This window comes from Phyllobates terribilis, unplaced genomic scaffold (genome assembly GCF_046119375.1).
Source record: "Phyllobates terribilis strain yellow unplaced genomic scaffold, ASM4611937v1 Scaffold_2__4_contigs__length_985480577, whole genome shotgun sequence".
NCBI classification, from domain to species: domain Eukaryota; kingdom Metazoa; phylum Chordata; class Amphibia; order Anura; family Dendrobatidae; genus Phyllobates; species Phyllobates terribilis.
In genome coordinates, this window is record NW_027362762.1 from 294,114,920 (window position 1) to 294,131,257 (window position 16,338).

Sequence of the window (16,338 nt, forward strand, 5' to 3'; positions counted from 1 at the left end):
TGCACCAGGGACCGGCTTTAAGCAAGACCAGTTTTCCATGGCCCGGTGGGGGTAGGGGCGGGGCTTTGGTCATATGGGGGTGGGGTTATGGAGGGGTGGAGCTGTATGGGGAGGATGCTGGCGGGACCTCGGTGTACAGCGCTGCTAAGTAGCAGCATTGTACATTGAGCGTCAGTGTATACAGCGCTGCTGCTTAGCAGCGCTACACACTGAACACCGGTACCGGGAGCCGCGTCACTGAAGCCAGTCTGCTGCCCCAGCACGCCCCACATAACATGTTCTGCCGGGGGCGTGTCAGTGAGGAGAGCCTGCCGCCCCACCCCGTCAGGAACACACCATGCTGTGCAGGAGGGCCGCGTCACTAAGACCCGCCCCGTGACGTACAACAGGTACCATGCTGTGCTGTGGAGGGCTGCGTCACTAAGACCCGCCCGACGCCCCACCCCGTCCTGCATAATGTTCTCTGCCGGGAGCTGCGAGCTGTCACGGCTATGGCAGAAAACATTATAAATCCACACAGAGCGAGCTCTGACCAGGCGCAAGGCCGCGGAGCCAGCTGTCAGCGGCGCCGCGGACCGGCTGAAAAACCCCAACGGCCCGGTCCTGGTCCGCGGACCGGCGGTTGGGGACCTCTGCTGTATATTATACAGACTCGTAAACATGTAGCTTCTCAGCATATATGTAAGGGAATGGCAAATATAGCAGCTTACTAAGATGCCTCTATTATTGGAATAGTTTCTTTTATGCACATGAGTAAACTGATAGGCTATGTGCCCATGATGCAGAAATGCTCCGGATTTTTCCTGAGCGTTTCTGCATCTCCCTGGCAGAAAAAACGCATGCGGATTGTACATGCGGATTGTCAAGCGCTTTAGAAAGCGATTTTAGCATCACTTGGAAAAGTGCTTGATTCATACAACCGGCATGGATTTTATATTGTGTGACCAAGTTAGTTGAAAAAGAATAAAAATGGTAAAAAATAAATAAAAAATTATACTCACCTTCCGATGGCCCCCGGTCTCCTTCTCCGGTCTCCCCGGTGGTGTAAACTAGTATTGAACAATTCCTCTTGAATAGCATTATACATTTCTGGTACTCATTTCTTTCAATAAAGTGATAAACTCATATTATACAACCCTGTTAATACTTTGCACAGGAGTTATCTGGGGAAACAATCCAGGAGCACAAATTCAATAATCCTTAGCAACCAATGTGTTTGGTGTGGCAGTAATGCCAGGCTGGGATACCTGGTATGCAGTGTTTACTCTGTTCTGCTCTGCATTATCTCCCGCTGGCAGAAGTCCCGAATACTTGTAAACACCTACACCCTGGTAGCTTACTATTAGTGCCTTTTAGAGGTGCAATACTTTTTATCTATAAACATTTTTCAGATAGCACAGACTATATAGATCACAAACCATATTTGACAGACGGTAGGTAGCCTATAATTGAGGATTGCTGCTGTGTATGAATGGCATTGTCGCATTTCTGAACCTATTAAAAATATATTTTTTTTAGTTTATGGGCTCAAGAGTGATCCTCTTTATATTGTGCCTCTGGTTTCCCCATTTGCAGATTGGTAGCGTAGAATCTCCACTGGAGAGGGACAACATGGTTGGAAAAATAGGAATTTGCGTGGAAAGCGAATAGGAAAACGAGCAACCCAATGGCTTGATACAATCAACATAACGACGGAGAAGACCCTGGTGGACCTATCTAGGCTTGCACAAGGTCCATCTTCCTTCAGCGTGTTTATCCATCAAGTCGCCATGGCTCAATATTGAGCTGAAGGCCGTTATTATTATTAATAATATTCTATTTATTAGAGTTATACCTGCCCAAAAGGAGTCTATCTAGCAAAAAAAATAAAAAAACTCCAATGGCAATCCCAATCCAGCATGTGCACCAGCCCAACACCGGAGATTCCTGCCCATCCGCTTGTCCTTGACTAATATCTTTTCAGTTCCACCAGTTTGTTACTGGCAGCAAAATGGGTTCCTGGTCATGTGTATGTGTGATGCCCAGTATGTCAGTGATTCCTTTACCCACAGAAGGGAATTACAGGATATGAACCAAGCATGTGTGGTGTATGCACAAGATTTTATCTCCAATGACAGCGGTCATAAAGCTGATCACAGACTCCGTTTTAATACACAACAATGACCGTACTTTAACCACACACAATATTTGATTCTTCCCACTTCTTAAGAAGTAGCTAAACATCCCATAAACATGTCATTACATAATATTTGGTGTATATGTATTATGCAGACATTAAGCTCAGCGTGAAGAAAAAAAACAATGTCCAAGGTCTATTTCAGCAATTTACATTGGTTTAAATGTAACATTTTCTACCTTCAAACATATTTAAAAGCCAAACCTAATTCACATTATCATCTGTGCAATGGCAAATTGAGGCGAAAAATATCACATTCTGTCTGTCACTGTAGTCTAAGACCAGTTTTTCCAACAATACTAGTCTATAAATGTGCAACAGTAACCTCGGGCTAAAATCAAATATAAGGCAGTAATAGGATATTGAACATTGCAAGAATAAGCTATAGCTTCCCCTCTATAGTGGCCTCAGATCTCCACATACATTTGCAAAAGGGACTTCAATCAGAAAATGTAGCATTTCAATAGAATTCTTTATATTTCATTGGATTTCTCATTGCAAGACCTTTTTATAGCCACTACTGAAAAAAAATATGAAATGTACTCAGTATATGGCTCACAGTAGGATAACTAATGGTGAGTCCTCTCAGCAAGGCCGCATTCACACATCTGTGTATCACAGTCCGAATGGAATGTCCCAATACTATGGTTTGTATAGTGTGTGAGTGTGTACGCACACTATAAGAACAAAAGTATTGGGACATCCAATTCTAAATCCATAGGCATTCATGTGTGGATGGTCCTCACATTCACTCTTCTAGGAAGGCTTTCTGCAAGATTTTATATTGTCTGGTAGAATTTTGCCTATTCATCTATGATGTCACAAATGCATCGTATCAGATACAGATGATGGAAGAGGGAGTCTGGACTGCAATTACACAACTTATTGTTCTCCTCAATGCTGTGAAATACAGGCAGATACATATCCATTGAGCAACAACATCAGTCAAGTGCCTTGATTGGCTCCAAATTTATTTTGCAGCAAATGTTTTAGATATATATCAGGCAGTCACCTGGAATGGCTTTTAACAAACAGGTATGCCTTGTCAAAAGTTAATTTGTAAAATAACCAGCCTTCAGAAAGTGTGTGCAACCATTAGGTGCGTTTTGCAGAGCCAGTGTTAGTACAACGTGCCATGCAGTGCTGATGTCACGCAAGGTGTGGGAAAGACTAAGTGCAATACGAAGGGAAGAGGGGAAGGGAGCCCAGACACTAGGGAAAGGGAGAGTGGAGACCTCCTAGGCTGATTTGATATCACCCTGTCTCCCATAACATTCCTATATTGGTTCCTCACTAATTGACGCACAGGAACCTAAACCCTGTATTTCCCTAGAGCTTGGCCCTGGATAGGGAAGGGGGATGAGCACTAGTCAGTCCCCACTAACAACTAAAGACAACAAGGGAGACAAACACGTGGGAAAGTAACTTAACTTGAGCCGACTTCAGAGAGATTACACCAAACGTCCTCCTAGGCACCAGAGAGGAAGTAAGCAGACTGCAATAGCTCCAAGCCTTCACAAGGGAGCATGTGATCCTAAAGTGATACATATCTAAGAAGGCGTCTGTAATGCCAAACGAAGAGATCTTCTGCAACCAACTGTAGGGCGACTGTCTGTCACAGATCTGACACACCCGTGACAGCTGAATTCCACACCTGTTGTAAGCCAGAATATTGCAAGAACCACTCAACTAAGTAAAGGAAAATGACAGTCCATCAACATTTTAAGACATGAAGGTCAGTCAATATGGAAAACTGCTACAACCTTGAAGTCATTCTCAAGTATAGTAATGAAAACCATCAATCGCTAAAATACTGCTTATTAGGAGCGCCCTAGGAAAGGAAGACCAAGAATTACCTCTGCTGCACAGGATAAGTTCATGAGAGTTACCAGCCTCAGAAACCACAAACTGACAGCACCTCACACAACAGCCATCATTAAATGATGCACAAACATCAAGTAGCAGAGACATCTCAACATCAACTGACCAGAGCAGACTGCGAGAAGCAGACCTTTACGACCAAATTGCTTCAAAGAGGCCACTACTGAGGACCACTACCAAGAAAAGAAATTTGTTTGGGCTAAGCAACAAAGGGACTGGCTATAAGAACACTGGAAATCTATACTGTGTTCTGATGAGTCAAAATTTGAGATTTTGGATACCAACCATCATCTCTTTGAGATGCACCAAAGGTGAACGGATGGTTTCTAAGTGTGCGATGCCCACCATGAAGCATGGCTGGTGAGGTATGATGGTATGCAAGTGTTTGGCTGGTTATACTGTTGGTAATTTATTCAAAATTCACTGTACCCTTATGAAGCATGGGTACCACCGTATTCTGCAACAACATGCCATACCACCACAGGGGGAAAGCAAAACAGCCAATAAATTCTCAAGTGCTCAGCACCTCTAGGAAATCCTTCAAGACAGTTCATCCAGCTGAAAAACTGATTAATCTGCATGAAAAAATGCCATTGGTATATGAAGCCATCAACAAGGTAAAAGGAAGGTACCATGAGAAATCCAAAGTTTAACTCATATTCTGGTTTATTTCATGTGTTTCTTTACTCCTTGTTTGCTTGTACTGTAGTTTTGCTGCCTTCAGTCCGAATCTACAATGTGCACATTCCAATAAGAACAAGGAAAGCCACTGCATGAACAGGTGTGTCCAAACTTTTGACTGCATATATACAAGCACACATAGATCGCCTTAGATCAAGTTCACACATGGGGGAATTGTCATGGATTTTCGCTGTGGGCAATTCATAATAAATTATAACTGGATATTTTTTTTGCATTTAAAAAACACCCTGGCTTTCAGACTCGCAGCAAAATTTGCAGAAGAAAATATCAGTTTTACAGCTGCCTAGAAAACACGAAAGTAGAACCTCAATTACAGCCCTCTTAACAGCCTTCAAGTAACAATTTGAGAAAACCACAGTGAATTCGGAAACTGCCACAATAGACTTTTACTGCGGGAATTTTTATGTTTGCACCTACCATTCTCTGTCACAAAATTAGACTACGTTCACATGTCTAGTAATCATCAGTTAGAACAGATCCAGCAGCAATGTGTTAACAAAAAAGGTTGCACAGATGCAACTTTTTTGTCCAGCAAAAAAAAAAAAAAAAAAAAAACTAATTTCAATTTCATTTTTTTTTTAACATTGAAGTCTATGGAAAATGGATCTGTTAAATGGCCATCAGTTTTTTCTTCCATTTGAAACAGATCCAGTAAGCCAATAACTGATGGCTATTTAAAGGGAACCTGTCACGTCCTAGTTGCTATGTACACTGCCCCCATTGGTTTGTTAGTGATGCAATGTGCATCACTAACAAGCCGTCTTCATGAAAATTGGTGATATTATAATGCTTTTCTAACATTTTATATACTTTGTCCTACCTGCTCGTATTCAGTCATAGGAGTGTGATTCTCAGATTCAGTCAGTGCTGGTGCCGCCCATGACATTTGAATACTGCTCCCGGCAAGCGCGATGTTTGTGGGGCACATGCGCATTTGCACACGTCTGGCCGCTGGTCCGCTGCATGTATACTGAGGCTGTGTGATTACCAGCTTCAGAGCGCACGTGCTGTGACCTGTGGTTCCCGGCGAGTACACAGTCAATGTATCGTGCGGTCACCGCTGCAGTGTCTCACCGCATGCGCAGCGGTGACCGCAAGATACATTCACTGCGCACTCACCGGGACTAGAACGTGACAGGTTCTCTTTAACAGATTAGCTTTCCATAGACTTCAATGTTAAAAAAAAAATCCAGTTGAAATCAGTTATTTTTAAACTAACAAAAAAAGTTCTGCCTGCACATCTTTTTTGTCACCGGATCGCTGCTGGACCCGATCTAACTGATGATTACTGGACATGTGAACATGGCCTTAATGTGAAATCTAGGAATCACATTATTCCTGCCTCATTATTTAGGTAGGGAGGATAGGTGAAGATGGGATTGTTTCACTATTTCTTGCATTATTGGTAGGAAACAACACATTGGCACACAACCTTCCAGGAACTTGAAAGAAGGAAAGTCTTTGTTTCAGAGTTCATTATAAAAAGTCCCCTCAGTTGTAGCTTTCTCAATGCGTCAGACACAATGGAGAATGATTACCACATCCCACAGTTTATATTTCTGCTGCCCACCAGAAGAGCAAAATCACCAACCAGCAGAGAGATTGGAATAGATGGAACGCAGAGGTGTCCAGAGCCTCAGTATGTTTATACCAGGTCGGCATGTTCTCACAGCTGGCACTGTGGGCTGCTACCATCCCAGGGGGGCAAAATCTCAGCTCCCAGCCTGTTTTTACCAGCCGGTGGTGCCAAGCTTTATGTTAGTAATTGTTTGGCTCTCTTCTTATGTCAGCTCTTTTACTTTCTGAGAAAGATGGAGGAAGCAGTTATGGCCTGATAGAGCTACCATTACTATAGAGACCTAGAAATGGAGGCTATATTTGGAAGTGTAGCACATACTGCTCGTCACAGCTAGTTACTATGAGCATGGTGTACATCTAAAAGTAGGGGGTTTACAGATAAAAAAAGAAAAAAAGATGCTTTGCCACCAAGGCCCATCTGGTATTTAGGGCACAGTAGTCATACTTGGGAATCCTTATGCCTCTGTAACATTTAACACAAGCGTATCAGGTTTCCCTCAGCTACCGAACACCAAGGTAGAATTGAAAAAAATCAAACTACAAGATCGTGGTTTCCACACCGGACACTGCAACAAACAGAAATACCAATAGAATACAAAAAAAAACAATAAATACAATGAAGTTTTATCACATTTTGAGCTTTAGATTCTAAAGGGCTTTCACAGTTTCAGAAAACCCCTGTCCCCTGACTGCAGTCTGTTTAAGAAAAAAAAAAAAGAACAACTGTCCTTTACTCATCCTCCCCAGGTCCAGCCTTGAATATCCGCCGCTGCTCCCAATGTCTGTTATTCTGTGATTGTCTGCTGCGCTGATGTCACTTCAACTGCGCAACAGCCAATCAGTGAGATCATTGGCTTGTACAGTCAACTTGGGCAGAGCCACTGTTCTGTCAGCGCTGCAGGCAATAACAGACAATGGGAGCAGTGGCAGAGACTCAACTCTGGACCAGGGGAGGTTAAGGAAGGATTTTTTTTTTTAAATAAATAGACTGCAACCGGATTTGAGGGATTTTCTGAAAAAGAAAAACATCTAAATCGTAATTAAGAAACCTGTCAGTGCAATATGGCTGGCATAAGAAAGTATAGGTCTACCACTATAGGTCTAAACCTAACCAACATCAGAAAGTATGACAAGTACACTGCAATTCAATTAGCTTTATAGCTGCGGGTCACAATTTAGGCCTCATCAGGCACCTTTGGCGTCAGCGCACTACACACACTGTTAGGACTCACAAATCCATCCCCTTTGTACTTGTCCTATATGTTTTTATAACAGATAGCACAGGGATACACTGCGGACCAAATGCACACATTTCAATAAATGTGTGATGTGAATGGACGGCACACTGATGCCATACGTGCTGCAACCCTGCGCTGTCCATTTGAAACACATATGTGTGAATTTGGGATGTGGGTACAATTACAGTGTCTACAAGTGGGCCTATACACTGAAATGTGGCCCTCCAGACTGGATCTAAGGGATCATCCTCACTTGGACTCATATACAGAAGGAGTGTGCACATTATCATTTCCTATATATGTTATTTATCTAGTGGTGGCATATATGGCAGCTTTATCATCTTAAACATAGCATAGCTAAGCATATGTACTAATAACGTTACCTACTGAAAATCAGGTGCCCGAAATAACTGGATCTGATAACCTCTACAAAACTAACCGTACAGTGAAATACTGGTGATCCGTGTTTGCTCAGAGGGTAGGGCCTGCTCAGAAGTCTAGGGGCCTCCTATGGGCGCTGAACAGATAGTAGATATCAATCACACTTTTCTTCTATTTTTTTTTTTCACCTATATAGATCTTAAAGGAAAACGCATGGAAAAACACCACATCTAGAGAATTCTGCATAAAAAATAGCATAGCTAAGGTGGCTACAAAAAGACAGATGGTGGGGTGCACAAAATAGTTTCCTATTGACTTACACTTAATTTTGTGGTTACGAATTTTTTTAATCACAAAAAACTTTAGAAAAACATTGCAAAAATTGTCTTTTTTTTGCCAAATTACTGCATGTGAAACCATCCTTACTGAAGAATTAAGAATAGGAACTCTGAGCAGCTTTATGGGACAACTATCTCATAAATCCTGCTGCCCCCGAGGTGCCGTCTACTACAATGAGCAACACAGAATTTTACATGAAGACACAGGTACATAGAAATATGGATAACTTCAGCATATACACTTACATAAGAAGAAAACCTTCATGACCAATGTATTTAGGCCATATGACAAACACGTATGGCACAATGATAGAAGTGTAGGTCCAGGGATCTCTACAAATCACTAAAACAAAAGGGGGGCTGCTGTGTGCTTTTTCCATAATAATAACTGGCCAACCAGATTTGTGAAGCCATGAGACACCAATGGAAGCAGAGGGGACATGACACCCAAATAGAATAAGTTCCGTCACTGTAGATCTGTGGGGGCCACAACAGTCAGATGTCATATTCATGGCATACTAATCACGAACTGAAAAAAAACCTTCTAATAATGAGATGTTAAAAGGATGTCCAGGGACTTTGATGCTAGCAGCTTTTCCACGGGATAGTTCATCAATATCACATCAGTGCGATTCATCCCCCCAATAAGCTGATAGTCGGTGCTGTGGCACTTTGTCGTTGAATACCAGGCGCAGCTTCGTACATAATCCAGTGGCTGGATATAGTTCCATTCACACTGGAGGGGATGCAAGTCAAACCCCCACTGACCTATGTTAAGAACATGTCATCAATATTAAAGGGAATTTGTCATGTTGAAAATGGCATCTGATCTGCAGGCAGGATGGTATAGAGCAGGAGGAGCTCATTAGTTTGATAGACATTTTTGAGACAAAAGTTTCAGTAAAACTTGCATTTTAGTCACTGAAATCCCTGGAGTTGTTATGCATGAGTCCACTGGGTGGTCCTATTCAGTGATTGACAGTCTTCCCTGTATGACTGTGCATGCAGATAGCTGTCAATCACTAAGTAGGACCGCCCACTGGACTCATGTGTACAAACCCCAGAATGGACTATATGCACAAATTGACAGGATTCCTTTAAAGTCCCGGAAAACCCCTATAAAGAGAATCTGTCATCATGTTTTTGCTAACCCATTTGAGAGCAGCAAAATTTAGGGGCAGAGACCCCGATTGAAGTGATGTATCTCTTACCAGGCTGATTGCTGCAGTTTTGATAAAATTGCTGTTTTCTCTGCTGCAGATCTAGCAGTTGTATAAATGCGGAGTTCTGTAAAACCCCAACCACACCACTGATTGGCAACTTTCTTTGTACACTGTGCATAGGCAGAAAGTTGCCAATTAGTGGTGGAGGCGGGGTTATACAGAGCGCATGAATACGGAAGACTACGTGGCAGTACGCTTACTAGTAAATCCCCTGCTGAAAAATAGTGATTTTATCAAAACTACAACAAGCAGCCAAGTAAGTGATATAATGCTGGAATCAGGGTTTCTGTCTCTACATTATGCGTCTCTCAGGTTACGTGGTAAAACCTGGCGACAGATATACAGTTGAAAGCAGAAGTTTACATACACTATATAAAAAGACACATATGCATGTTTTTCTCAATATCTGACATGAAATCAGAATAAACCTTTCCAGTTTTAGGTCAATTAGGATTACCATAATATTTAATATTTGCCAAATGCCAGAATAATTAGAGAGAGAGAATGTTTTAAGGCATTTTTATTACTTACTGCAAAGTCAAAAGTTTACATACACTAAGATTGCTATGCCTTTAAACAATACTGGACTGCCCATATGATGATGTCATGTGTTTGTAAGCTTCCGATAGGTTTCTTGGCAACATCCGAGTTAATTAGACACACCTGTGGGTGTATTTTAATGCACACCTGAAACACACTGCTTCTTTGTGTAGCATCATGGGAAAGTCTAAAGAAATCAGCCAAGATATCAGGAAGAGAATTGTGGACTTGCACATGTCTGGCTCATCCTTGGGTACAATTGCAAGATACCTGAAGGTGCCTATTTCATCAGTACAAACAATTATAAGCAAGTACAAACAAGATGGGAATGTCCAGCCATCATACCGCTCAGGAAGGAGACGGGTTCTGTGTCCCAGAGATGAACGTGCTTTGGTCCAACATGTGCATATCAACCCAAGGACAAAAGCAAAAGACCTTGTGAAGATGATGGCGGAAGCTGATAAGATTGTGTCAATATCCACAGTGAAACGAATACTGTATCAACATGGACTGAAAGGCCACTCTGCCAGGAAGAAGCCATTACGCCAAAAGAAACATAAAAAAGCCAGATTAATGTTTGCAAATGCACACAGGAACAAAGACCTTAATTTTTGGAGACATGTCCTGTGGTCTGACTAAACTAAAATTGAACTCTTTGGGCATAATGACCATCGTTACATTTGGAGGAAAAGGGGAGAAGCTTGGAAAACACCATCCCAACTGTGAAACACGGGGGTGGCAGCATCATGTTGTGGGGTTGTTTTTCTGCAGCACGGACTGGTACACTTCACAAAATAGATGGCATCATGAGAAAAGAAGATTATGTCGCAATACTGAAGCAAAATCTCAAGACATCAGCCAGGAAGTTAAAGCTTGGGCGGAAATGGGTCTTCCAAATGGACAATGAACGGAAGCATACTGCCAAAATGGTAACAAAGTGGCTTAAGGATAACAAAGTCAATGTTTTGGAGTGCCCATCACAAAGCCCTGATCTCAATCCTATTGAAAATGTATGGGCAAAGCTGAAAAGGAAGGTGCGAGCAAGGTGACCTACAAACCTGGATCAGTTACACCAGCTTTATCAGGAGGAATGGGCCCAAATTCCAACCAACTATTGTGAGAAGCTTGTGGATGGATATCCCAAACATTTGACCCACGTCATTCAGTTTAAGGGCAATGGTACCAAATACTAATGAAATGTATGTAAACTTTTGACTTTACAGTAAGTAATAAAAATGGCTTAAAACATTCTCTCTCTCTCACTATTCTGGCATTTGGCAAATATTAAAAATGATGGTAATCCTAATTGACCTAAAACGGGAAAGGTTTATTCTGATTTCATGTCCGATATTGAGAAAAACATGCATATGTGTCTTTATATATAGTGTATGTAAACTTCTGCTTTCAACTGTATGTGCAAATTAGACTTTTTTTTTTAATCATGTAAAAAGAATATGTACCAACCTGACGTGCAAACAAAGCAAAAAGTTAGAGTGAGGTTTCCTTGGTGCACGGATAATGCATCGCACATACAGCCCATCACTCACAGTGCGTGGCATCATTACTCACACACTGTATGGCTGAGACATGCCTCACCATTCCCATTCCATATCTGACACTTGATATCCATCACCCCCGTGGTATGTCAGATAACCATCACTACACAGTATTCTTCCATGGCCGGGGGATTGTTACCTAGTGGCACTTCTCACAATACAATGAGGTAGTGACAGGAAATGCGGGTTCCTGAAGCCATGTATGACATATCCCTGAGTAACAGCAATCACAGCAAGTACACACACATCCCTCGCACAGCGGCCGCACCATGTTCAAAGGAATTAACACTGTAGACGCCAAGCCAGGACAAAGCAGACATGAGAACATCTGACATGTGAGAAGAGGAACGCCATAAATCTCCACAGAGATCCAGCACTGTTTACACACGGCTTCTGACACCTCCTGCTTTTCCCCATGTCATCAGTCCAGCATGTACCCAATACCCAGGACTATTTGTCAGCCGGTGTGTAACCGGACAGGAAAGTGAGCCTACACTCACACCAACATAGCAGCCCCCTTATGTGGAAAGTGCTCGTGTGGCGCCCCTGAGGGTTCGGTCGCCACAGAGGTTTTGCATCTCACCCAGAGGTGTGGTATCTCACTCTCAGGTAAGGAAGGAGTACAGCTCAGGACCTTAACACCTGCATTCACTACACCACATTTCCGGGGGACAGGGCGAGATTGCTCCTATGGGAGAGCACAGTCCCTGATCCCTGGCTGGAGTGGGGGGGAACCACCTAGAGAGGGGGAACCATGTAGTGGATGTGTGGAGGACGTAGATCCTGGGAGCACTTGTAGAAGGAGGTATAAGAGGGAGGAACCATCTTAGATCAAAGTTCAGTTCAGTTGAGTTCCAGTCAGACAGTCAGGAGCAGAGGCTCTGCATGAGCTCTGCTCCGGAGGAGGGCCTAGCACTGAAGCCCAAGTCTGAGGGGAGAGGGAGCAGGATGGCTCCAGGAAATGAGGAGTGAAGGGACCCTAGGGGTACGGGCCGTGCAGCAAGCCACCCGTACGCCCGCTGCTACCAGGAGGTAGAGGGGTCAGGCCAGAACAGGGAACCGGGTCCCTCAACTAGTAGAGAAACCATAAAGGCTCAGCTAGAAACCGGAGGCTGCAGCATTTCAAGTACTGCAGGCCACAAGTCCACATCAGTAGCCCTAAGAAGGTAGCCACATAGGACCCAGGGGACGGAACATACGTCGCCCGCCAAGGCCCGAGGGTACCGGATAGAAGTGGCGCTGGGTGTGAGGTGCAGGAAGAGGCCAGAGGAAGGTACACAGAACGGGGTCCTGATAAGTGCTCTGGAAATACCTGAGGGTGGACTGAACCCCTCACTGAGTACGCACAGCACGACGGGGGGAAGATTGCTTGGTACCTGTGATCTCAACTACAACAACAGTGAGTAAGGACCCTGGGACTGCACTATCTTGTCTCTGTGTTCCTTGCGGCGCCAGCACTCACAGCACTAGAACGCCCTGCACAATCACCACCATCATCCAGTCACGCTGCCCTGAAGCTACACTCCTCCTGTGGGGAGTCACATCACCTTGCTGCACATACCACCAGCTTCAGTGGCCTGCTCCGCAGCGGCGGGTCCCAATAACCGCACTCCACAAGTGGCGTAGTCGGACTCTATATAACAGACACACATAGACTACCCTGGTTTGACCGCCCTGGGTCACGGACCGGGTAGCCGCCACGGTGACTACAACCCCCAGCATCTACAAGGCCCGGCTCCGGGTACCCCACGGGCCAGGGGGCGCGTCACTCGCTCACCACAGACTAGTGCGAGCGACGTCACATAATACATGAGAAACGACAGGCGCTGAGAAGAATGAGGAAAGTGCTCGAAACGCCGGCCACACAGGACCACCTCCGATAAAAGCCACAGCGGCCAATCACTATCACAGTGCCAATAGAAAATCAAACTGACTAGTTGCTATGGACAAGACCACTTTTTTTTTTTTTTTGGAGTGCTTCTTATTTTGCCCTAAGAAGTATGTCAGTGGGGAGGGTCTATCAGGTGCAGATGTGAACAGTGCCTTAAAGGGATCCTGCCACCAGGACAAAAGTGGCCAGATTTTGCTTTTATTTTATCCCTGCTGTTGCCTTTTTTTAGTCCGCCATTCGCCTGCAGAGATATGGCCCTATTAAAATTGATGCTAAATTTTATGGCCTTACAAAGGGGCGTGTCTCACAGGATAATAATGCAGAGCAGTGTGAAGCCACGCCCCACAGACATAAGCTCTAATTAAAGAGGCCAATATCTTTGGAGCCACAAAGAGGATTTAAAAAATGGCATACTCAGGGGAGCGTGCGGATGAAAGAAGAGCCAAAACTGAACACTTCTGATCTGGTGGCTGATCCTCTTTAAAGAGGAACATTTTATAAAATTCTCAATACAAACGGAATAGATACTATACTATTCAGATGTGTTAAACTGGCAGTATATATTAGATGCAAGGCATATCAGCCACATGGATCAGCCAACTACTGGGTACAAGGGGGTCTCAGGAGTCTCAGTCGGATTTCAATGGTCCAACTCTTTTGCGGTTTTGGAGATAAGCTGGAGCTACAGGTGACTGGCAGCTGCCTGCTCCCCTCTTCCTGAGGACACATGCAGGCATCAGGGGAGAGCTGGAAGCTGAACAAGCAACACCTGACAGCGATCTGATCTGTAATCCTTTCATAGACATCTATGGGAAACCTCCGCAGTGAGTGCAGGTACCTTGGTGCCTGGGATCCGCTCTAGTATGTGCCAGGCCATTCTGGGATACATCTGGAGTGTGTCTAATGACAATGCTGGACAGCGCTGGTTTACAAGTGGGCTGGCAGGCTCATCATCTACTACACAGAGCTGGCTGTTCCCATGTATATATAATGATGTCTGAGGTGGGAATCTACTTTCTCGTGGTAGGATCACACTACTTGTGTAGAATAGAGAAAGATCAGCATAATAATGGACCTTATATAAACTAGTGCAAGCGAAAAGTGCCAGCGATATCAGCAACCACTAACCTGTACTGGACACGAGACCGCTCTGTGCAAGGGACGGGGGGTGGGTATAGGGGAATGCATGACCCTATATATGACCAGGCAGGGAGCAGAGCATCAGCCTGTGGGACGGACATCATACACAACAAGCATATGGGCATGTGCCTTGGATGAAGACCCCACAAATGCCAACCTCAGTGCTGGTTCCAGACATGCCAATTACAGACCAATGTCCTGTAATCACACAGCAACAACCCACAATCCGTGTAAGAATCACTGTTGTCAGGTTGCCTCAGATTTTAAAGGTTAATATATCTGTAATACCTAGAAAATCTGCTGCCACACAGGTCCCATCAAGCAACACAGTGCCCAAAGGTTAGATAATAAGAGGTAGCAAGACACTGGGCAAAGCATGCCAGCGAAGCCGGGTCAAGAGCAAGCACCAGACAAATCTCTTAAAACTGGGCATTAGGACTGTCCAGATCAAAATGGCAATATAGGTGCTTTGTGATTGCTCTAGGTAATCCTACACGACTAGTCTCTAGGAAGGCCCTGGCCAGGCTGGCATGAACTGGCATGAGGACAGCCCTGGCCAGGCTGGCATGACCTGGCATGAAGACTGCCCTGGCCAGGCTGGCATGACCTGGCACAAGGAATGCCCTGGCCAAGATGGCATGACCTGGCACGAGGACTGTCCTCACCAGTCTGGCATGACCAGGCACGAGGATTGCCCTGGACAGATTGGCATGACCTGGCTTGCGGATTACCTTTGACAGGCTGGCATGACTGGGCACGAGGATTGCTGGCATGACAGGGCATCAGAAGTGCACTGGCCAAGTTGGTACAGGGCATCAGATCTGCTCCTGCCAGCTGTTGGGCATTGGTAGCACTCTGTCCATCTATGCTGCCAGGCATCAGCAGTGCTCCGGCCATGTGTGCTCCCCCTCCCCACACCATACCGACCCCACCGCCCCCGGGCACTCACCAGAAGCACGGAGCCCCTCACCACCTCGGAGACGCTCTGCCGGAGCTCCGCTGCAGTGCCAGGCTTGCTGAGCGCCCTGGTGAACTTGCGAGTCTCCGGGTGACTGGAGTGTTGTGAAGCCATAGCAGCGGGAGGAGGGGAGTCTCAGCACCACCATGTACTGGGGCCAAGTGTGTGCCTGCGGGGCGGACATACACCAGCAGGGAGAGCAGTCTCCCCGGAACGATCCCGGCTATCCCGAGTGCACATCTGAGTGCAGCTGGCAGGCTGCACCGCTCACCCCGGGCCGCCGCGCTCTGCTCAGAATGAAGGCGCGCCCCCGCCGGCCCACACGGAATTCCCGGGGAACGTTCGGACCACGCACTGGGCTTGCACCTCACGGGGGCGCGCTTCACTGTGTCAATAGTCTGTCCCAAGGGGCGTGGCTCGGGAGCGCGCGTCGCTGTCAAGTGAAAACTGTTCCCCCTGTGACGTGTCCATGTTTTGATGACGTCAGTGGGCTGAGCGTGAACTGTGCGCAGCCATCTTTGAAGAGGGCAGCGCTTGATTTCTTTGCATTTCATGGGGAATATTCCATACATCATGTATGATAACACAATGTCGCTGTTCATGTGGCCGGCGGTGATTCGGTTTATAGAATTCAGTCACCAGTGAGTTGTCTTTTACTTTGAACTTTCCCATATGAAAAATGGCGGCATGCGGAACGCCCCTCTGCACTTGGTATATGCCCCTGCTCCAATTTATT

At 45.1% G+C, this 16,338-nt stretch overlaps 1 protein-coding gene across 10 annotated transcripts in view; it reads right to left on the reverse strand.

Annotated features, from left to right (window-relative positions):
* Positions 1–16,017, reverse strand: part of DOCK9 (dedicator of cytokinesis 9) — a 260,724-nt gene extending 244,707 nt beyond the window's left edge. For 6 of the 10 annotated variants that reach the window (XM_073664186.1, XM_073664183.1, XM_073664180.1 and 3 more), the window contains exon 1: positions 15,594–16,017. In XM_073664186.1, coding sequence (XP_073520287.1) covers positions 15,594–15,716 — 123 coding nt within the window. In that variant the 5' untranslated portion in view covers positions 15,717–16,017. The remainder of the gene's footprint in view (positions 1–15,593) is intronic. The other 4 variants (XM_073664191.1, XM_073664190.1, XM_073664188.1 and 1 more) reach the window with 2 other exon arrangements.
* Positions 16,018–16,338: the final 321 nt, after the last annotated feature.